This window comes from Etheostoma cragini, chromosome 22, assembly GCF_013103735.1.
Source record: "Etheostoma cragini isolate CJK2018 chromosome 22, CSU_Ecrag_1.0, whole genome shotgun sequence".
NCBI lineage: Eukaryota > Metazoa > Chordata > Actinopteri > Perciformes > Percidae > Etheostoma > Etheostoma cragini.
This window is the reverse complement of record NC_048428.1, coordinates 18,134,017-18,151,040: the sequence shown is the minus strand read 5'-3', so window position 1 is coordinate 18,151,040 and position 17,024 is coordinate 18,134,017. Positions and strand designations below refer to the sequence as shown.

Below are 17,024 nucleotides of genomic sequence, written 5' to 3'. Positions count from 1 at the left end.
CATCAATAATCCAATAACATATTACACATTAATCTGAAAGTGCCAGATCATAGACTGTATATTATTAAGACATACATCTTACAACCATTTTTTGGACACTGAAATAAAAACACAGTGAGAGTTCATACTTTTTGCTTCCGTCTACCTATCACCCTTCCAACTGAAGAAAAAAACGAGTAGTGCATGATGGTAAGTTACGTTTATAACTATCTATATTGTGGATTCGTGTTAGGCCTCCGAGATGAAATCAAAATGTATAACTATTGTGAAATAACATTTCTTATTTTTCAACTCCTAATAAATGTATTCTGGTTTATTTAGTACAAATGTTTAGTTACTCCGTAAAACTACATTTCCCCAACAGCCTTGTAGGTTGTAATAGACGCGAAGGATTGTGGAGCTTGTAGGTTGAAAATATCGGTTTAAAACTCAAACTCCCAGAATGCCCCTATGCCTGGCTCCATTACGCTGTTCATGGCGTGTGATCGAAGGCTGAAGAGACAGGTCGCCTTCTGACGAACAGATAGGCCGTTGACTTTAACGGTAAGCAGCTCCGGTTTCGAGCGTTTCCGTCGACAGTTCGGAAGTATAGGTTGTATTACTGACAAATCTCTGGGCAGTTAGACGCGCGTCGCATAGCAGACGTTGTGTCCTAGATGTGACGCTGTGTTTGTTTACTGCCTGTCTGTAGGTTGTGTGTTGACTGTCTCAGTGAGACACAATGGAGGTGGACAGTGTCAAAGTGGAAGACGAGAGACGGTTGACCCTGCTGAGGTTCGAGGCTGCCGTCAAAGTGATCAAGAGTTTAGCCCCAGATGGTAAGTGAACAAACCAGTCAAAAATAGTACTTTAGGGCAGTTAAAGGGATACTTTGCTGATTTTTCAACAACTTCGTATCATAATAATGTTGTTAGTGTGTGTTAATTGAACTATGTTTAACTTAACTCCACCTTCCCAGTGCCCAGATCTCCCTACTTACAGGCTATAGCAGCAGAAATACGCCAAATGACGCGTTTTGCGTCATCTGGGTACCTCTGACTACTATGGCTGCTGCCATGGGTGTATAAAGAGACCTGGATTTGTCTGATGTTTATTTCTAAAGAAACATGCCAATGTATGTAAGGCTCCTTAAACGTGTATCTCATGTTATGGCTCCGTAGCAGACGTTTTTGCAAAACTAGGCTAATGATTGTGTCATAACCACGCGACTTACTGTTGCATAGTAGAGGAGTAGTACAGGACAAGCTCGCAGGCAGTTTTGACTTACACTAGCTGTTTAGGTTTAATTACTAATGTTAACTAGCATGTCAGTTAGCAATAATTAGCCTGTGCCTATGTTAGCTGTTTACATATACCTCTGCTCGCTGTCTCTGCAATATTCAGAATGATTGAGATTTCTCTTGGCACAGCTACCAGAAGACTTACAGCGTTCAGACAGGTTGCTCACGTATCATCTTCGTCGTCAAGCTCAGTTGGAGATGTGCTCGCGTTGTGTCACCCACCAGCGGAAGCGTTTATTGGTGCGATGCAGTGCGTTCTGGTAGTTACAGAATACCACAGCTCATTTTCTCTGTTTTCTCTGGCCATGTTGCCCCAACTTAAAAAACAACAACTTTCGCCCACCATTCTACTGCATAGACAGCCAGTTTTATGAAAAGACCCTCTTTCCAGTGCTAAAATACTTCTTTAAGCCAGTTCGCCCCATAGCTGTAACATTCAGTAGGGTGCAAACAGAATGGTATCAGACCTAGTTTGGTGCAGTGCAACAGCTTGGTCTGCTTTGGATCTTGTGCGATTTAAAAGACTTAATCCACTTTACTCGCAGATTTGCCTCCCTGCCAGCAGTCTATATACCTTAATGCAGAAGTCCTTACAGTCACTTTTTAAAGTCATCTCATCTCAGAGACTTCACTGATATGTAAGAGATAGAAACCCGTTGGAATAGTGCAACTATTTTGCACATTTTCAGTATGAACTGTCCTTTACTTCCCTCAGGTCCCTTTCAGCCCTCCAACGACATGATGCTCAAGTTCTACAGTTACTATAAACAAGCCACTGTGGGAACGTGCAATATACCCCGACCTGGCTTCTGGGATGCAGTTGGCAAAGCAAAATGGTAAAGATAAAAGGAAAAATAGAATCAATCAATAATTTTATTTTAAATATATACAGATTTCTTGCATTATTTGTATCTTTTATGGAGGGAAATATTAGTGTATTTAATAACACTATTCTCTGTGGATCTTTTATTGGTCACTTTCGGAATCATTTTCCGTCAATGGGTCAAGCTGACTAGCATGTGTTAATGTGTAAATACAACAATCTTTAAGGCATATTGTGAAATTGAATTCTGGATAAACCTTGGACTGTTGAAATTGTACTTGTGCACATTACACAACTTTTGTTGCTTTTGGTTTAACCTTTATTGTGCAAAGCCAGCCTGGGCCAAATTCCCTCTACTGGGGTTTTACCATAGTGCTTTTCCTTTTTTTAGTCTCCAGTTGTGTTCTGTAAACTCTGAGAATGTAACCTCTTACTCACTGGGCTGCACAAGTTCTCTCATGGTCCCATTACATTTGGGTGGGGATCTGCAAGTGTATCCACAAAAATGGAACCCTTAGTTTAGGACTAACTCTAGTTACTAATAAAGAGTTAAGTTTCTTTTGGCCTTTGACCCTCCGCTCACTAAGAACACATTAACCTCAACTAAGCCAGCCTTGTGTACTAAGTTGAAAACTGGGACAGAAGTGTTAAAAACCAATCTTGATGACGTAACGTAGATGCTTTATACTCTTTTACTGGATAAAAGCAATATAACAATCTTTTTTTTTTTTTTTTTTTTATTGATTCAGGGATGCGTGGAATTCTCTTGGAGATATGCCAAAAGAAGAAGCGATGGCAGCCTATGTTGATGAAATGAAGCTGGTATGTTACTCAAACAGACTGATTCGTTGTATTGTATAGGAATACTAGCAATTTTGATAATAAAGGTGCCTTAATCGATGTCGTGTGTTTTTTTTTTTTTAGGCTACAAACCTTTTTTTGTCACATACAGCCATAATTTCCTCACTATCTGCTAGCTGCCTTCAACCTGCACCACAAACCATAACAAACACTGTTCAGCCCATAACCGACAAGAAGGAGTTGGTTGAGTCATGAACGCGCATTGTGGAAGTAGCCTACCTGCTAATGCTGCTGCGGCGATGACTCACCCAACTCCTATTGGTCGGTTATAGGGTGGAACACTGACTATGTTTGGTGGTGCAGGTTGGCACAGTTTGGTTTTGTTGGCCTGCAGACACCGCCTACCAAGAGCCTGGGCCGGTCCGAGGTTTCTTCCTAAAAAGGAGTGTTTCCTTGCCACTGTCACACTAATCGCTTGCTCTTTGAGGAATTAATAGACTTCTTGGTTTTTTTAAATTATAAAGCGTGGTCTAGACCTACTCTATGTAAAGGGTCTCGAGATAACTTTTGTTATGATTTGAGACTATAAATAAAAATTGAATTACAGAGGCCATTTTTTTTTCTTCAGTGTGTTCGGGACAGGCAGCTGGTGGATAGTGTTGAGGTGTTTGCTCTATGTGAACAAAAAAACCTGTAGCCTAAAAAAACAGGAGGCAATTAAGGTCACACTTCTTAGTTAACTGTTGGTGGATTTGAGCTAAACATCGCTGTCATTGATTCATAGATTCTGGAGGGTATGCCTGTGACAGACGAGGTGGAGGAGCTCTTACGCGTCCTCGGGCCGTTCTACGAGCTGATTGATGAGAAGAAAAAGATCACGCAGATCTCCGACCTGAGCACAGGTGGCTTTTATTCACCTCCTTTCACTTTGTCTTTGTTGTCAACAGCAGCATAACCTTTTTCATAATTTGCCTCTTTGTTATATGCTCAGCCCGTTTGACACAGTTTGCTAGGCAACTGGAAGGCAAGTATATTGTGGAAATAATAGTGTGGTGGTGAAGTAGTTCAGTACTGGTCTGGTGTTGTAGCTCAGATGCTTTTGGCGCTTATTGTTATTGGCAGTCAGATCACGCTTGCGGAATAGTGTCACAGAACACGTAGCTTAGCACAACTGAATGTTTCTATTGCTATCAGAAATGGAGAAAGTTTGGCCCCTGGGTAGCTCACCTGTTAGAGCGGGAGCCCACATGTTGAGGTTTACTCCTCGACGCAGCGGCCGCGGGTTCGACCTATAGAACATTTTTTATATGAGGCATTTTTGTTGGTGTTTATGTCCCTAAACCTCATGTTAAACAGATTGTTTTGATTCAGTCATTATGTTAATCAGATCCTTTTCAGAGGAAGTATTGCATTTTGGTATTTGTTTTGAAATCCATACTATTGCACAGGGTTTGGTTCAGTGTTGAATTCAATGCCATCAAAGAGCATCGCAAAGAGCATCGCCAGAACGATGGAAATGAACGGCTCTCTGGAGACTCGTCCGGCCAGGCTCAAATCAAAGGAAGTGAATGAAAAGCCAGAGGAAGAAACACAAGATGAGGAGGAGGAGGAGGAAGAAGATGACGAAGAGCAAGAAGTAGTGATACGGGACGTCAAAAACGGTAAGTTATAAGACTAAGACTTGGTTATAACATACTGTGAGAAAAACATCTTGTGAATGGGAGTTTCTTTATTTATTTTGTATTTCAGACAAGAAATCAGCAGCTTCACAGCCAAAAAAGAAGGGTTCAGCCAGGAGACACAAAGCGCCCCTGTCCAATGGCAAAGTGGCCAACGGGGTCACCCATCTGACCAATGGGAGTCATTCCAGGGCTGCCCTGAACAGTGACAACTCCGAGGAGGGCTCAGTCGGACAGCCTCTGCTCAACGGTCACCACACAGGTCAGGAACGCCACGTTCCATGTTTGCAACGTTCTGTTCTGGTTTCAAATCTTGCATCTGTGAAAGTCTTGTTCTGTTTCCGAGGACTCTGTACTCCCCTCACCCACTGCCTACGCACCATGTGAGGATGTAATCCTATAAGCTTCAATCCCAGGGCTGTGGCGACTCGACAGACACTGAATCTTTAAAATTTTACACAACAGCTGCTTTGGGACAGTTTAAATTTTTCAGTTTTCAATTAGCCCAGGGTCCACAAACGCCAACAAGACCAAACTGAGCAAACCTGCACCACCACACATAGACAGTGTTCCTGGGGGGTTGCGGGGGTTAGTGCCCGGAAGGGAGGGGGAGGGGAACGGGACGAGGAGGAGGAGGGAGGGGCGAGCTAGCCTCGTTTTGTTTGTTAAATCTATGAAAAAAGCTGGAAGTATGAATAATTCTAATGTTTAAGATCAAAGGAACATATGTTGATGGATAATCAGACTGTCAAAGTGAAGTCAGAATAATTCTATACAATTAAATAAAACCTCAAATTCAATAGAATTTCAAATTACAGTGGGTTTTTTTTTGTGCCTTTTGTACTGATCTCAGATCCCAGCAAAGATGTGTCTGGTCCCAGCCACCTGGCCAGTGACTCGGACAGTGAAGTCTACTGCGATTCTGTGGACCAGTTTGGCCAGGAAGAGGCCAGTATAACCTAAAACTTCTTGTTTGGTGCCATGGTTGTAGCTCTTGGCAAGTCATTGATTACTATTTTTTATTTTATTTTATATATGTGCTTCTTCTCCAGAGCTCGGAGCATAACCGGTCTTCGGACGACCCGGATGAAGATGAGAACCTCGTCCTGCTGCCTCTAGAGGAGCGCCAGGAGGATGTCAACGGTGAGGTGCAGGTCATCAGGTTTGGAGGTGAAGACGGAGAGAGCGGTGGAACAATGCCGCAGAGACTGAATGCAGATATGTCGGACAGCTCTTTGGTCAGAAGAGAAAGGGGTGAGGGTGTCCCTTTTACATGTCGTTTATACTCCTTGCATTCTGAACAGGGCAACCCTGTACATTCTCTCTTTGTTGTCATTTTGTTAACATGTATTCATTTATATATAACATCTGTGTTTGTAGGCACCAGGTCTCCAGGCCACGGTTCCGAATCTCTGATGCCCATGTCCGGTGGTGGAGACGGGGACGGGGACCACTGGGGGAGAGCTGGAACACCTGGGGGCAGCCTGAATGAGCAGATAGTCGTGGTGTTGGCGAGACTACAGGAGGACATGCAGAGTGTTCTGGAGAGGCTTCACACCCTAGAGGCTCTGTCTGCTAGCCAGGTCAAGCCACTTTATTTATGTTATTCCCTGAAGGAGGTCCGACCAGTTTGTCTTCAGGAATAACCGCCCCAAAAACACCACATTTTGTTCCACCTTCGGAATATTGTCCAGTTTTATTTGTCTTATGCAGAGGTGGGTAGGGTAGCCAAAAATTGACAGAACAACAATGACTAGAATACCAAAGAGGTAAAAAGCAAAGTACCAAGCTCATTGGAGCCTAATTTAACGCAGTAAGAGTACAGTTTCTTCTTCATAAAGCTACTTAAAGTAAAAGTATAGTGGTTTAATACTACTCCTAGAAGTATCATTTTTTTGACAAACTTCAAGTAAATATAACAGAGTTCATGTAAATCGTTACTACGCACCTCTGGTCTTATGTGATAAGGCTCTTGCCTGACAAAATAAGCAACATTTAAACATGTCATCTTGGGCGCCAAAAAATCATAACGGGAATTATTTTCTATCCTCTGACATTTTAAACACCAAATGTTTAAACAACTCCCTGGGACTACTTTCTGTTTTTTTATTTTATTTTTTTATATAGCAAGTAAAGACAAAGGGCAATATTCTTAAAGTGATTCAACATTCATAATACACAAACCATTGATGAAACTGCCAGTCTGAAAAGTAGTTGAATTCGGACAATATTGGCATAGATGAATCTGGAACATGCTTGTTGGTATTTTATGAATTTTGTAATCCGTGCGTATGAGAAATCTAAGTATGCCAGTGGAATGAGTTTTGTTCCTGTCCAAAGACGATCTCCCAGATGTAACCAATCTATTTGGAACCAGTGAGGAGCAGCTCAATATGACATGAATGGAATCCAACTACACATACAATTTATCGCATGACGGAGTACACAGTCTGAAAATAACATCGATAAGGAGTTTGTACTTTGGCATTGTAAACAACACTGACTAGAGAGGATTACTGAAATTACTTTTAAATGCTGCCTACCTTGTCCTTTGACAAGTATCAGGTATTCATTTTATTTTTATTTTTTTACTTTCTGCAGGCAAAATCAATGTCTCTGTCTCCAACCTTTGGATCAACCCCGGTGGAAAAGAAGCGTCGGGTAAACAAATCTACTTACATCAAAACCATGTTTCAGCAAAAAAACAAAGGTTGTATTATCATTAGCCCAACCAATAAAGGAATTTTAAGGCGGATATTGATACAAATATTTTGGCGATTCAAAAATTTGATATTCCGATATAAAGTAAATTTAAAGTAATAAATCCAGAAACGTGTAACAAAACATCAGTCTTGCTCTAATGATCATGTGCAGGCACTAAAAAGACTTAGACGGTACTGTGGCGAAGCATTTTCCCTTTGAAACAATGCAGATTTATCTGTCCTATGTGTTTCTTTTCCCTAGAAACCATCCTGGTGGCCTTTTGATATTTCCCCGACCACTTTGGCCTTTGCTGTCATATGGCCATTTGTGGTACAGTGGCTTATTCGCTTACATCTGCAGAGGAGGAGAAGGTACTCCTTCACAGAAATGTAATTGCAGTCTAGTACCATTGTTTTGCCCATCTGAACTCCTTAATGTCCCCCTTCTTCAATAGACGAATCAACTGAACCTGCTCTCCCCCAAACACCCGTGGACACGGACGATAAAGAGGAGTCGTCCAAATGTCTCTGGTTGCTAATGGCTGTAACTCCCCCTGCTTAGACCCACAGCCCAGTAATTTGCTTTTGCACTATGAAGAAGGCACCTAGAGTAATGAGTGAGAGCAATATATCTCTCAAGTGTGTTGTACTGTGGATGTGGAATCATGTAGAACCATGAATGTATGGGCTCACAGTCAGTGATTATATAAGCTTTTCAAGATGATGCCACTCTACTGGAATTTTTGTTTTGAGAGGGGGAACTTACAGGTATGATGTTGTCAGCCTGTTTATAAACCAGCTACAGCAGCTTGTCAATTATTTCCATAACTAAGGCTGCGTTGCACATAAAATGGCCCAATTCTTTGTTGTTTTAAGCATAACGCATAACGATGTGGTTATACATTTTAAAATTGTTGTTTTCATTAGTTGCCCAGAAAATGCTGCTATAATAACAAAATGTAATAACTGTAGTTTTAGAAGGGAGGATTGAATGTAAAAATGTATTGATATGTGAGATTTCATTTAAATTCTGATAATTTAATATTTATTGCTTTCAGCGAGTTATAAGGAAGACATTGCTGGGCTGATCTCAGCTGTATAAATGAGGTATATGTTAAAAGTAGCCGCTAAATTTTGTGCATCTGTTAGGCAAAGTTGTCCAAACTGTTTCCATCAGCTGTCCTGCCGCATATCAGACTGTCCTTTTATGTCAAAGTGGTCTCAACTTCAAATAGAAAAGGTGCCTCAACATCATAAGGTACACTCATAATGTACAGGTACACTCATAATGGTTATTCTTACATTTACATACTGTAGCATAAGAGTTCCAGTGCAGGACCAAACTAACATTCATCACACTACCTATGTAGTGAGAATATCTAACTGTCTCAGTGACCACTCAGCTGTCTGATTGTTAGTACATAACACTTGTCACTGTCTTTTGTTTACGCTGTCAAGTTTTTCTATTTTGTCTAATTTTAATGTGATGTTTGTACGAATATGATGGAAAGATTTTGTGCGAGCAATGGTAATCATGAATTGTTTTCAGAGCAGATCTATGTAAATTGTATACAATAGCTGTACAGTTCAGATTAAAATGCAGTATTTTAATTGCATTCCTATGTATTATTAATATAGAATAATATATCATTTACAAAGGGTTGCATCTGCAATAGTACTAATCTTTCCAGAGGCACTATGTTTTAATAAAAAAATAAAGTAGTTTACCTTTCTACTGACATGTGCTAATGCTTTCTCACCCTCCCTGCCTGTGGACAGAGGGGTGTTTGCATGTAATAATCCAAACCTAAAATAAAGTTTTCATAAAGCATTTTTATTTGTCAAGATTACTTTGGAGAATATGATTATGCACTCTTTTTCTGAGATTTAGATGAGTTTGAAAAATTGCCGGGGTTGGGGATTAACGGGATACATGGAACGGTGTTACATATTTAGGATTAAAAAAAAAAATGTTTACCGATGCATTTAGTAAAAAAAGGGATTAATAGCAGGATTACAATTTTAAAATAAATGGTATACTACCATTTTAACACTAAATGAAATTTTTTAATGGAAATTTCACCATGATCTTGAATTTAAAGAAGAAAAGGGGAACAACAGTACAGTATAATGGAGAGTGGTCTTGATCTTTTCATCTAACCCTTGGCAAGAAAGCAAACCGTTTCCCAAACTGTCCTTTAAAACATGCTAAATTAAAAAAAAAAATCTAAATTTTATCGTTATGGTGTTTTATCAGAAAAAGAACAAAGTACATCATGTTACAAACAAGATTTTATTTGTATTTTCTTTTTTTCTTTGAGTGAATAAAATTAAAATTTCCCAAATAGCTGAATAAGAGAACTTCTCTAAAAAATATAGTAGTGTAGAAAATGGACAGGACATCACATCAAAAATCACACACACAAACAAAATGACATAAAATCAGCCACAAACTGTTCTGTTTGAATACAAAGTACCCAGTCTTAAAACAATGGCTGTGAAGGTTAACAAGATTTACACATAAAAATAAATTTTGGATTAATATATTAGCATTTTTGTTAAGTGTTGTACCCCTCAAAGAGAAATTAACAGTGTAGCCAAAAAAAAAAAAAAAGCTTAACTGCATGGAAAGTTATCAGGTAGTAAGAGCCACGTGTACATGAACTTATCAACAAACTTATGAATTAATATAACAGAAACCGAAGTAAATCCGTAGCAAATTTTATTCTGCTGGTGCTAGAACCTAATTTAAGAGACAACTATGTAAAGTGGTAATACTAAGTTGTAAAAGAAGTTTGCTTTCTGCACTGCATACTCGTAAATAAGTCAACAGATTCAGCTTTTTTCTGGCTCTGGTGAACGGTGATAAAATGTGGTAAAATGTATTTTTTATTATAAGTATTACAACAAACAGAGAACCAATCAGAATCTACATCATTATCGTGTATTTGTTTGTATAATTCAGATTTTTGGAGTAGGCAGGCTGCTTTAATAAAACTCAACTGTTGCTGTCTGGAAGTCTACAGACTGAAGCCGGACATGGTGATGTGCTGAGCGTTGTTTCTTGCATCAAAGTACGAGGTGTCGGTTTCGTCCTCTGGCTGAGGGATGAAGGGCATCGGCAGGTTATGCAGGTTGTCCCAGTCCAGGCCCTCAAACAGGGGGTGACACTTGAGCTCTGGTGGATGTTGAGCAAAAATAATTAGAACACACTAGATTTACTTAAAACAGGTGATGAAACTCAGGCCAATTTTAGCGTTTTGTTATCAGCGATTCCCTGATTATAGCTAACTAGAAAAGGTTAAAATCTTTTTTTAAACATAGATTTTAGCAAAGTTATCATACTTAATTTAAAAAGAAATTGGTCAGACAATGAAATATAGGCCTGATGTGTTAAAATAAACATCACTAGTGTAAAAACAAAATAGATTTAGTTGTAAGTTGTGTACTCAGGAGAGTCTTTATATTTGGCACACCAGAAAGTCGTGGATTAGGAACTTCAAAAATCAAAAATGTGCACTTTGTCAATCGGTCCGTGTACTTGGCGGCCTACAGATTTTCGTTTTGAAATGATATAAACAAAAACCAAAAACAGCCAGTTTCCCAATTACCATGAGTAAATAGGGAAACAAAAAAGGAAAACAATCTGGTTATCCGATTGTCTTTGATGTGTTTATAGAAGGAAATTGGAAAATAAAATACTTGTGTACACGTCTCTTTTACTCAATTTTACATTGTTTTTTCGTGACCTCAAAATGACATCAAAGAAAGGGTCTTTGGGGCGACCTCTAGCTCACCCAGTAAGAGGGTGCGCCCTATGTAGGCTGAGTCTTTGCAGCAGCCCGGGTTCGAGCCTAACCCGCGGCCCTTTGCTGCGTGTCATCCCCCATCTTGCTCCCACAGTCTATCCACTGTCACTTTCAAATAAAGGGAAAAGCCCCAAAATAATCTTTAAAAAAAGGCTTTTTTTATAGTTTTTTTTTTTAAATTGAAAATGAATTAAATTTAACAATATATTAACGTTTTAAAGTACTTAACTATATACTTAGTAAACTAAGCCACCTAAAACACAGCTACAATAATTTAACAATAAATACCAGTAACAACAAAATAAATGTTGAGTTGGTATGCTAATCAGAGCCTAAAAAGAAAATACGGCATTTTAAAAGTAGAATACATTTACGGTAGCTAGCTACCGGTAGACTACAGAGAAAGTGTGATATTTTTGCGTCTGTTTTAGAGCGACAGGGGGAAAATATTTCAGTCAACACATTAAGTGGAACCTAAATGAGGAACTAAAATTTGCATTCTAATCCGGTCCGATTCCTACCGGCTGCGTAGGAACCCGTTCCATAGTGGAACCGGGTTTTGGTACCCAACCCTATTGATCACTTGGAACCACTTAATCAATGGCTTTTCTAATGAATTACATGAAGGTCTGAGGACCAACGCTTTAAATTCAGAAACAAAAAAATAAAAACTGAAAAGCGGTCCTCACCCTTCAGACCAGCTCGTTTCGTCACGTCCATGGTCAGGAGGATTTCAATCGCACTTCTTGCGTTTGCAGACAGTTCTTCTTCTTCCTCAGGCCAGGGAATATCTAAAATTGTGAGATGGTAAAAGGAGCAACAAAAGCATGTCAGCAATACGATCAAACCATTTGTTTAACTAAAACTAATATGTAAGGCAGGTTTCATACACATTTTTAAACCTATTTTAGAGCATTTTGTGGTTTAGTTTTGGATGCTCCTGTAAAACACAACCAAACCCACCTCTGTTGAGAATATTCTGGAAGACCAGGTGAGGCGCCTCGTCATTAAACGGTGGCACACCTGTGAGGAACTCGAAAAGACACACACCTAGCGCCCACCAATCCACCATGCAGTCTGGATGGAAGCAAAGAAAAGTCAATTTCATACAGCTGCTGCAGCAAAAGGCTTCAAAAACCAGATTTCCCTGTGATTCCGGTTAGAGTGCACACATTGTACTGCGGTGGCAGAAGCAGGGACTGAGTTAGGCTGAGGATGGATTGAATTTCTGGGTATAAACTTCATTATTTCATTCTACCCGTAGGTGAATGAAATAGGCCTGAGATATCAGATGTCATTAGCGATCACACTGTCATTTTGCAAACACAATGAAATACATCCTGTGATATTTGTGACTAGCGTGGTAATTTGAAATGACTGCTAGGATTTAACACTACATTTCTCACAATTCTCACTGTTGTTGAAAGCCACTTGACAGCCGATGAATAAATACTGCCACAGGTTTGTTCATGTCACAGACCATTTGTTGATGAATTCCTATAGCAGCAACCATGCTACAGAATAGCATGGGCCGACTGACGTGATAACATTCGAATGAATAACAGCATGTTAGATCATAGAGCTGGGCAATATATATCGATATTATATCAATATCGTGACATGAGACTAGATATTGTCTTCAATTGGGGATATTGTAATATCGTGATATGACATAAGTGTTGTCTTTTCCTGGTTTTAAAGGCTGAATTACAGCATATTAGTGTGATCTTTTGAACTTACCAGACTTTTGTAGCTGTTTTGTATTATTTGCCTTTTCCCCACTTAGCAACTGCAAAAAGTTCATTATGTCCACATTACTGAAGATTGTCCACATTACTGAAGATTATTTATCTTAATAATAAGTGTGAAGATATTTTGTCAATGCATCAATTGTCAACACAATATTGCCACAAAATTAATATTGAGGTATTTGGTCAAGAACACCGTGATTTCTAATTTTCTCCATATCGTCCAGGCCTATTAGATCAGACGGTTATTATTAGATGACTTTTTGCAGTTGTTAAAAATAAAAAACAAATGCCATAGCACATTGACAATGTGCCACAATTACCCAAAATCTACAGATTTTGTCCAGTTAAAAGCACATCAGCCTGATTTGCCCAGCTGTTAACAATGGTGTTAGCTTAATGTTAGAAGACAATCCCATTTTTGTAGCCTTTATAATCACAAAGTTTAAACGTTGCCCCCTTCCCTTTGATCGGGCCCACAGATGGTTCACTTATCCCAGAGGCAGAAACAGAACCAGTGGGGAAAGGAGAATGGGGAAAGAATCAGCTCGTTACCTCTAGCGTATTAGCAGGCTGGGTAAACATGCAAGCTGGCTTGCACAAACACCAATAACACTATAAACTTACCACACTGACGACTTCCTGAAACTCAAAGAGAAGGCCTGTCATAGGGACTACAATGTCAACCATCCAATGTCAATACCATTAGAATGTGTTGGGCTATTTCTGTGTCGTTGTGGTTGTCAAGGTGCTTGGAATTTTGCATTCCCTGTCTTACCATGTGGTTTTCCCAAGAGAAGCTCTGGAGCCAAATAGTCAGGAGTTCCTAAAATGGGTGCGCCCTCAACAGGCAGTGCACCCCTTCTGACACTCTTAGGGGTCCTGAAAGGGGTGCAAGTGGTCGACATGGGCTGAGGAGTCTGATGCAAAAAGGGAATACAAGGAAATGTGAAAAATGATTTAAGGTAAAAAGGTAGTCAAAAACTGCACAATGTGTTATTCAATCCAACTGCCTTTAAATCAATAACCGTTAAATCACAATGTATTACACAACAAAACTATACCCTGAAAGGTTTTGTGTAGCCAAGACAACTTCTGTGCACAAAAGACTACAACCATTCTAATGGTTCTGTGAGGCTGCTTTGAACGAGTTCTACGACTGTACAGCCAGCGCGAAACCTTGTCCAAACTGTCTTTGTATGCGTACCTGATAGAGTGAGCTGTTGGAACTGAGTCTTTTCTGCACTGGCGTTGCATTTCCAGACGCAGAGTGATAAGAAGCGGTTGTGGACATGTCCATAGCCTCAACAGAACCCACGCTGAATCTGGACATCCCTGATGTGTTGGAGCGGTTAATGGAGCTACAGTAGCTACGGAAGGCTACAACATTTCGTGGCTTGAGGAATGAGGAGGACTGTGCCAGGTCAGGGAGCCGGTTGAAGAAGGAGCACTGAGATCCTCCCTGGTTAAAGTGACCGAGTTTAGGTGTTCCAGTGTTAACAGCAGAGGGAGTTTGTGGGAGAGATTCAGTGATGGACACATCTTTATTTTCCTTTTGTTCCTCGGGTGATGCTAAAATCCTTTTTATGGAACATTTGCTTGGCTTGAGAGATGCACGGCTGTCAATAGTGAGAGATGTTTCATGCAGAGACCCGTCAGAGTCGAGGCTCAAGCTCCTGCAAATGTCACTCTTCCCAGCAAGTGGTGATGTGAAACTTGAATGTGACAGGTCCTTGGCTTCGTCTTCAAACACGTCCTCTGTTAAATCCTCCAGTTCACTAAACAGACTTTTGGCCACAAAAATGGGACTGGACCGCGTTGGGATCTGGACTTCAGCTGACCCAATACTCTCAGTGGACACTGCAAAGTCACTTATTTGGATGGTTGAAAATGTTCCAGTCAGGCCAGTTTGAAACGACGTAGTCTCTTGTGGAATCTCGTAGCATCTCTTGTAGATTGCATTACTTTTCTTGGCTTGGATCTCCAGGAGTAAGGGGCTTCTCCCAACGTCAGCAAATTTCCTCTTTGCCGATGAGGCTGATAGACAAGAATCATCCAGATCTGTGGACCCCAGGGTGTTGGTGTGAGAACTCATTTCTGCAAGATGGTCTGGATCTGACAGAACGCTCGTGGCCCCGGCAGAGAAGCCAAAAGAGGCCAGTTTTGAGGGCGGACCGTCTTGTCTGGGCCTTTTGGACTCAGAATGCAAGTCAACCTTCTGCTTGTTAGTATGTTCATTTTCTTTCTGAAAAAGAAAGATACAAGAAAATCCATTTTCACAACAAGGAATGAACAAACCAGAAAGGTATAGGAACTGGTGATGGCAAAAGTTAATGAATTATTTTGAAAGAATATCAAATTCCAATCCTTTTGTTTATTGTATCTGCTTACATCTGCACCAGGATGTTGTAAGTCCTCACATTCCCACAATGGACTGAAGCCACCTTCAGTGTCAGTGGTGCTGCATACACTCATCGTGTCACACCTCTTCCTGATCTTCAGCAGTTTGGTGGTCAGATTTTTTGACAGGTTATGAGGGCTAAAGACAATATTGCTGGGTCCTGTAGAGATAATACAGATGAACCAAAACTGTTTAAACACATTCTCAATGTCAAAATCTCACTAGGAAGCTAAACTATGTACCGGCCTTTCATAAAAAAAACAGTCCTTGCATAACCAGTGAGTCATCTATAATGACCTGTTCTCTGAGGAACCAGAGAGGACCGCTGATCTTTTTTCTTCATCAAGGGAGAACCAAGAGAGCTATTCTTCTGTTTTATTTTGCCACAGGACTTGGACAAAGCAGATGTACTGCAGTGACGCTTGGCTTCTTCTGCAGGTGAATTCTGTGTTTGATAAAAGTCAAGGAAATGTCATTATTCAACACCAAATTTGCATAAATACAGCACGCAATTAGGGCATTTCTCCAGGAATAATTATATACATTCCACTTACAAATCCAATGGCACTGATTAAGGAGAGGACTTGACCCGGAGTGCGGAAGTAATCTTTGTTTGGTTTAGCCAAGGATGGAGTGGTAAGGATATCCATAAGACTCAGCTCTGATAAAGTGCAGTCATAAAATAAAGGGAAATGTTACTAACATTGCAAGTGGTAATGGTCACACTTTGTTCAGGTGTTAAGCTGATGGGACTCGTACCTCTGTCAAGCTTGACTTTAGAAAGGCCGAAGTCTGTCAGTTTGATGTGACCTTTGTTAGATATGAGCATGTTGTCTGGCTTCAAGTCCCTAAAAAAGTTATAAATCATGTAAATTCACAGGTCACACAATCAACCTCACCCTCACCCAAAGATTACTCAATCAACCTAAAGAAATTGTATCAAAGTACCTGTGGATTATACCATGTCGGTGGAGGTAGTCCAAAGCGAGTGCAACCTCTGAAATGTACTTTACACACATATCCTGGTCGAAATACCCATAGATGTGAAGCAGAGATTTGACATCTCCCCCAATGAGGTATTCCATTACCTGTAAAAATCAAACAAAAACATATGGAAATAATACTTACAATAATGTTAACGTAAATGTGTTTTTTGCAAGTGCCATTTTTTGTGTCTGGTTATACCAGATAGATCTTGGTGGCTGTCTGAAGGGAGTAGAACAGGTGAACTACGAAGGGGCTTTTGCTCAAAGCAAGTGCATCTCTCTCTGCCTTCATCTGGCCCGTCATGTTTTTATCAACCATGTCGGCTTTCTTTGTCATCTAAAGAGAAGAAGAGTGCATGTAAGCAACTTCAAATAGTCTACTTAACTGATTTAACGTTGTCAAAGACCAACCCGACTTACTTTAATGGCATATAATCGCGAATTGCACTTCTTCCGTGCAAGGTAAACCTTTCCAAAAGCTCCGCGGCTAATGGGCTTCAAAATGAGGAAATCCTCGATCGAAGGCGGTTTAGGAGTATCCACCGATTTATCATTTTTTCGGCTGGAGTCGTGCTTTTCACCTGCGTCCATTGTGCTGCTGTTTTTAAATGAAGAGTTTGGTTGCGTCTATAACAGCCAGCTAGGTCAGTAGACATTGCGTGTTGAAACAACAATCTAGAGTTTGTTTTGAAATTTTGAATTGACTGTTCTTTCGCGGGGTCCTCTGAACTTCCGTTCCGTTTAGTTATTCAACTAACTGCCTGTGTGTAAATCATCCCTGGGGTTATTCCTTTT

General features: G+C 40.2%; 2 protein-coding genes across 5 annotated transcripts; one reads left to right on the top strand and one right to left on the bottom strand.

Annotated features, from left to right (window-relative positions):
- The first annotated feature begins 325 nt into the window (after positions 1-325).
- On the top strand, positions 326-9,116 carry acbd5a (acyl-CoA binding domain containing 5a). Of its 3 annotated transcripts, none has more exons than XM_034862619.1 (14): positions 326-543; positions 692-818; positions 1,996-2,116; positions 2,853-2,925; positions 3,689-3,806; positions 3,896-3,928; positions 4,353-4,565; positions 4,654-4,845; positions 5,437-5,531; positions 5,636-5,837; positions 5,964-6,166; positions 7,185-7,244; positions 7,548-7,657; positions 7,741-9,116. In XM_034862619.1, exons 2-14 carry the CDS (start codon positions 722-724, stop codon positions 7,751-7,753), a joined length of 1,530 nt encoding a protein of 509 aa, XP_034718510.1. In that variant the 5' UTR covers positions 326-543; positions 692-721; the 3' UTR covers positions 7,754-9,116. The 3 variants fall into 3 exon arrangements, with proteins under 3 accessions (XP_034718510.1, XP_034718512.1, XP_034718511.1); XM_034862620.1 differs by having other exon boundaries at positions 431-543; positions 689-818; XM_034862621.1 differs by lacking the exon at positions 3,896-3,928.
- A 706-nt stretch (positions 9,117-9,822) lies between these two features.
- Positions 9,823-16,960, bottom strand: mastl (microtubule associated serine/threonine kinase-like). 2 transcript variants are annotated; one of them, XM_034862373.1, is made up of 13 exons: positions 16,650-16,960; positions 16,429-16,566; positions 16,192-16,331; positions 16,003-16,091; positions 15,798-15,904; positions 15,541-15,688; positions 15,234-15,403; positions 14,050-15,087; positions 13,621-13,762; positions 13,470-13,484; positions 12,058-12,171; positions 11,784-11,885; positions 9,823-10,463 (listed from the first exon to the last, which is right to left on the bottom strand). In XM_034862373.1, the coding sequence occupies exons 1-13, from the start codon at positions 16,818-16,820 to the stop codon at positions 10,306-10,308; spliced, it is 2,532 nt and encodes an 843-aa protein (XP_034718264.1). In that variant the 5' UTR covers positions 16,821-16,960; the 3' UTR covers positions 9,823-10,305. The 2 variants fall into 2 exon arrangements, with proteins under 2 accessions (XP_034718264.1, XP_034718265.1); XM_034862374.1 differs by lacking the exon at positions 13,470-13,484.
- Between the last annotated feature and the right edge of the window lie 64 nt (positions 16,961-17,024).

Coding starts and splice junctions, on each gene's coding strand:
- mastl (XM_034862373.1), bottom strand. CDS start 16,820: ATGGACGCAGGTGAAAAGCACGACTCCAGCCGAAAAAATGATAAATCG. Junction 16,092..16,191: donor CGACATGGTATAATCCACAG/GTACTTTGATAC, acceptor TAACTTTTTTAG/GGACTTGAAGCCAGACAACA. Junction 11,886..12,057: donor CCAGAATATTCTCAACAGAG/GTGGGTTTGGTT, acceptor TCACAATTTTAG/ATATTCCCTGGCCTGAGGAA.
- acbd5a (XM_034862619.1), top strand. CDS start 722: ATGGAGGTGGACAGTGTCAAAGTGGAAGACGAGAGACGGTTGACCCTG. Junction 4,566..4,653: donor GATACGGGACGTCAAAAACG/GTAAGTTATAAG, acceptor TTTGTATTTCAG/ACAAGAAATCAGCAGCTTCA. Junction 7,245..7,547: donor CGGTGGAAAAGAAGCGTCGG/GTAAACAAATCT, acceptor TCTTTTCCCTAG/AAACCATCCTGGTGGCCTTT.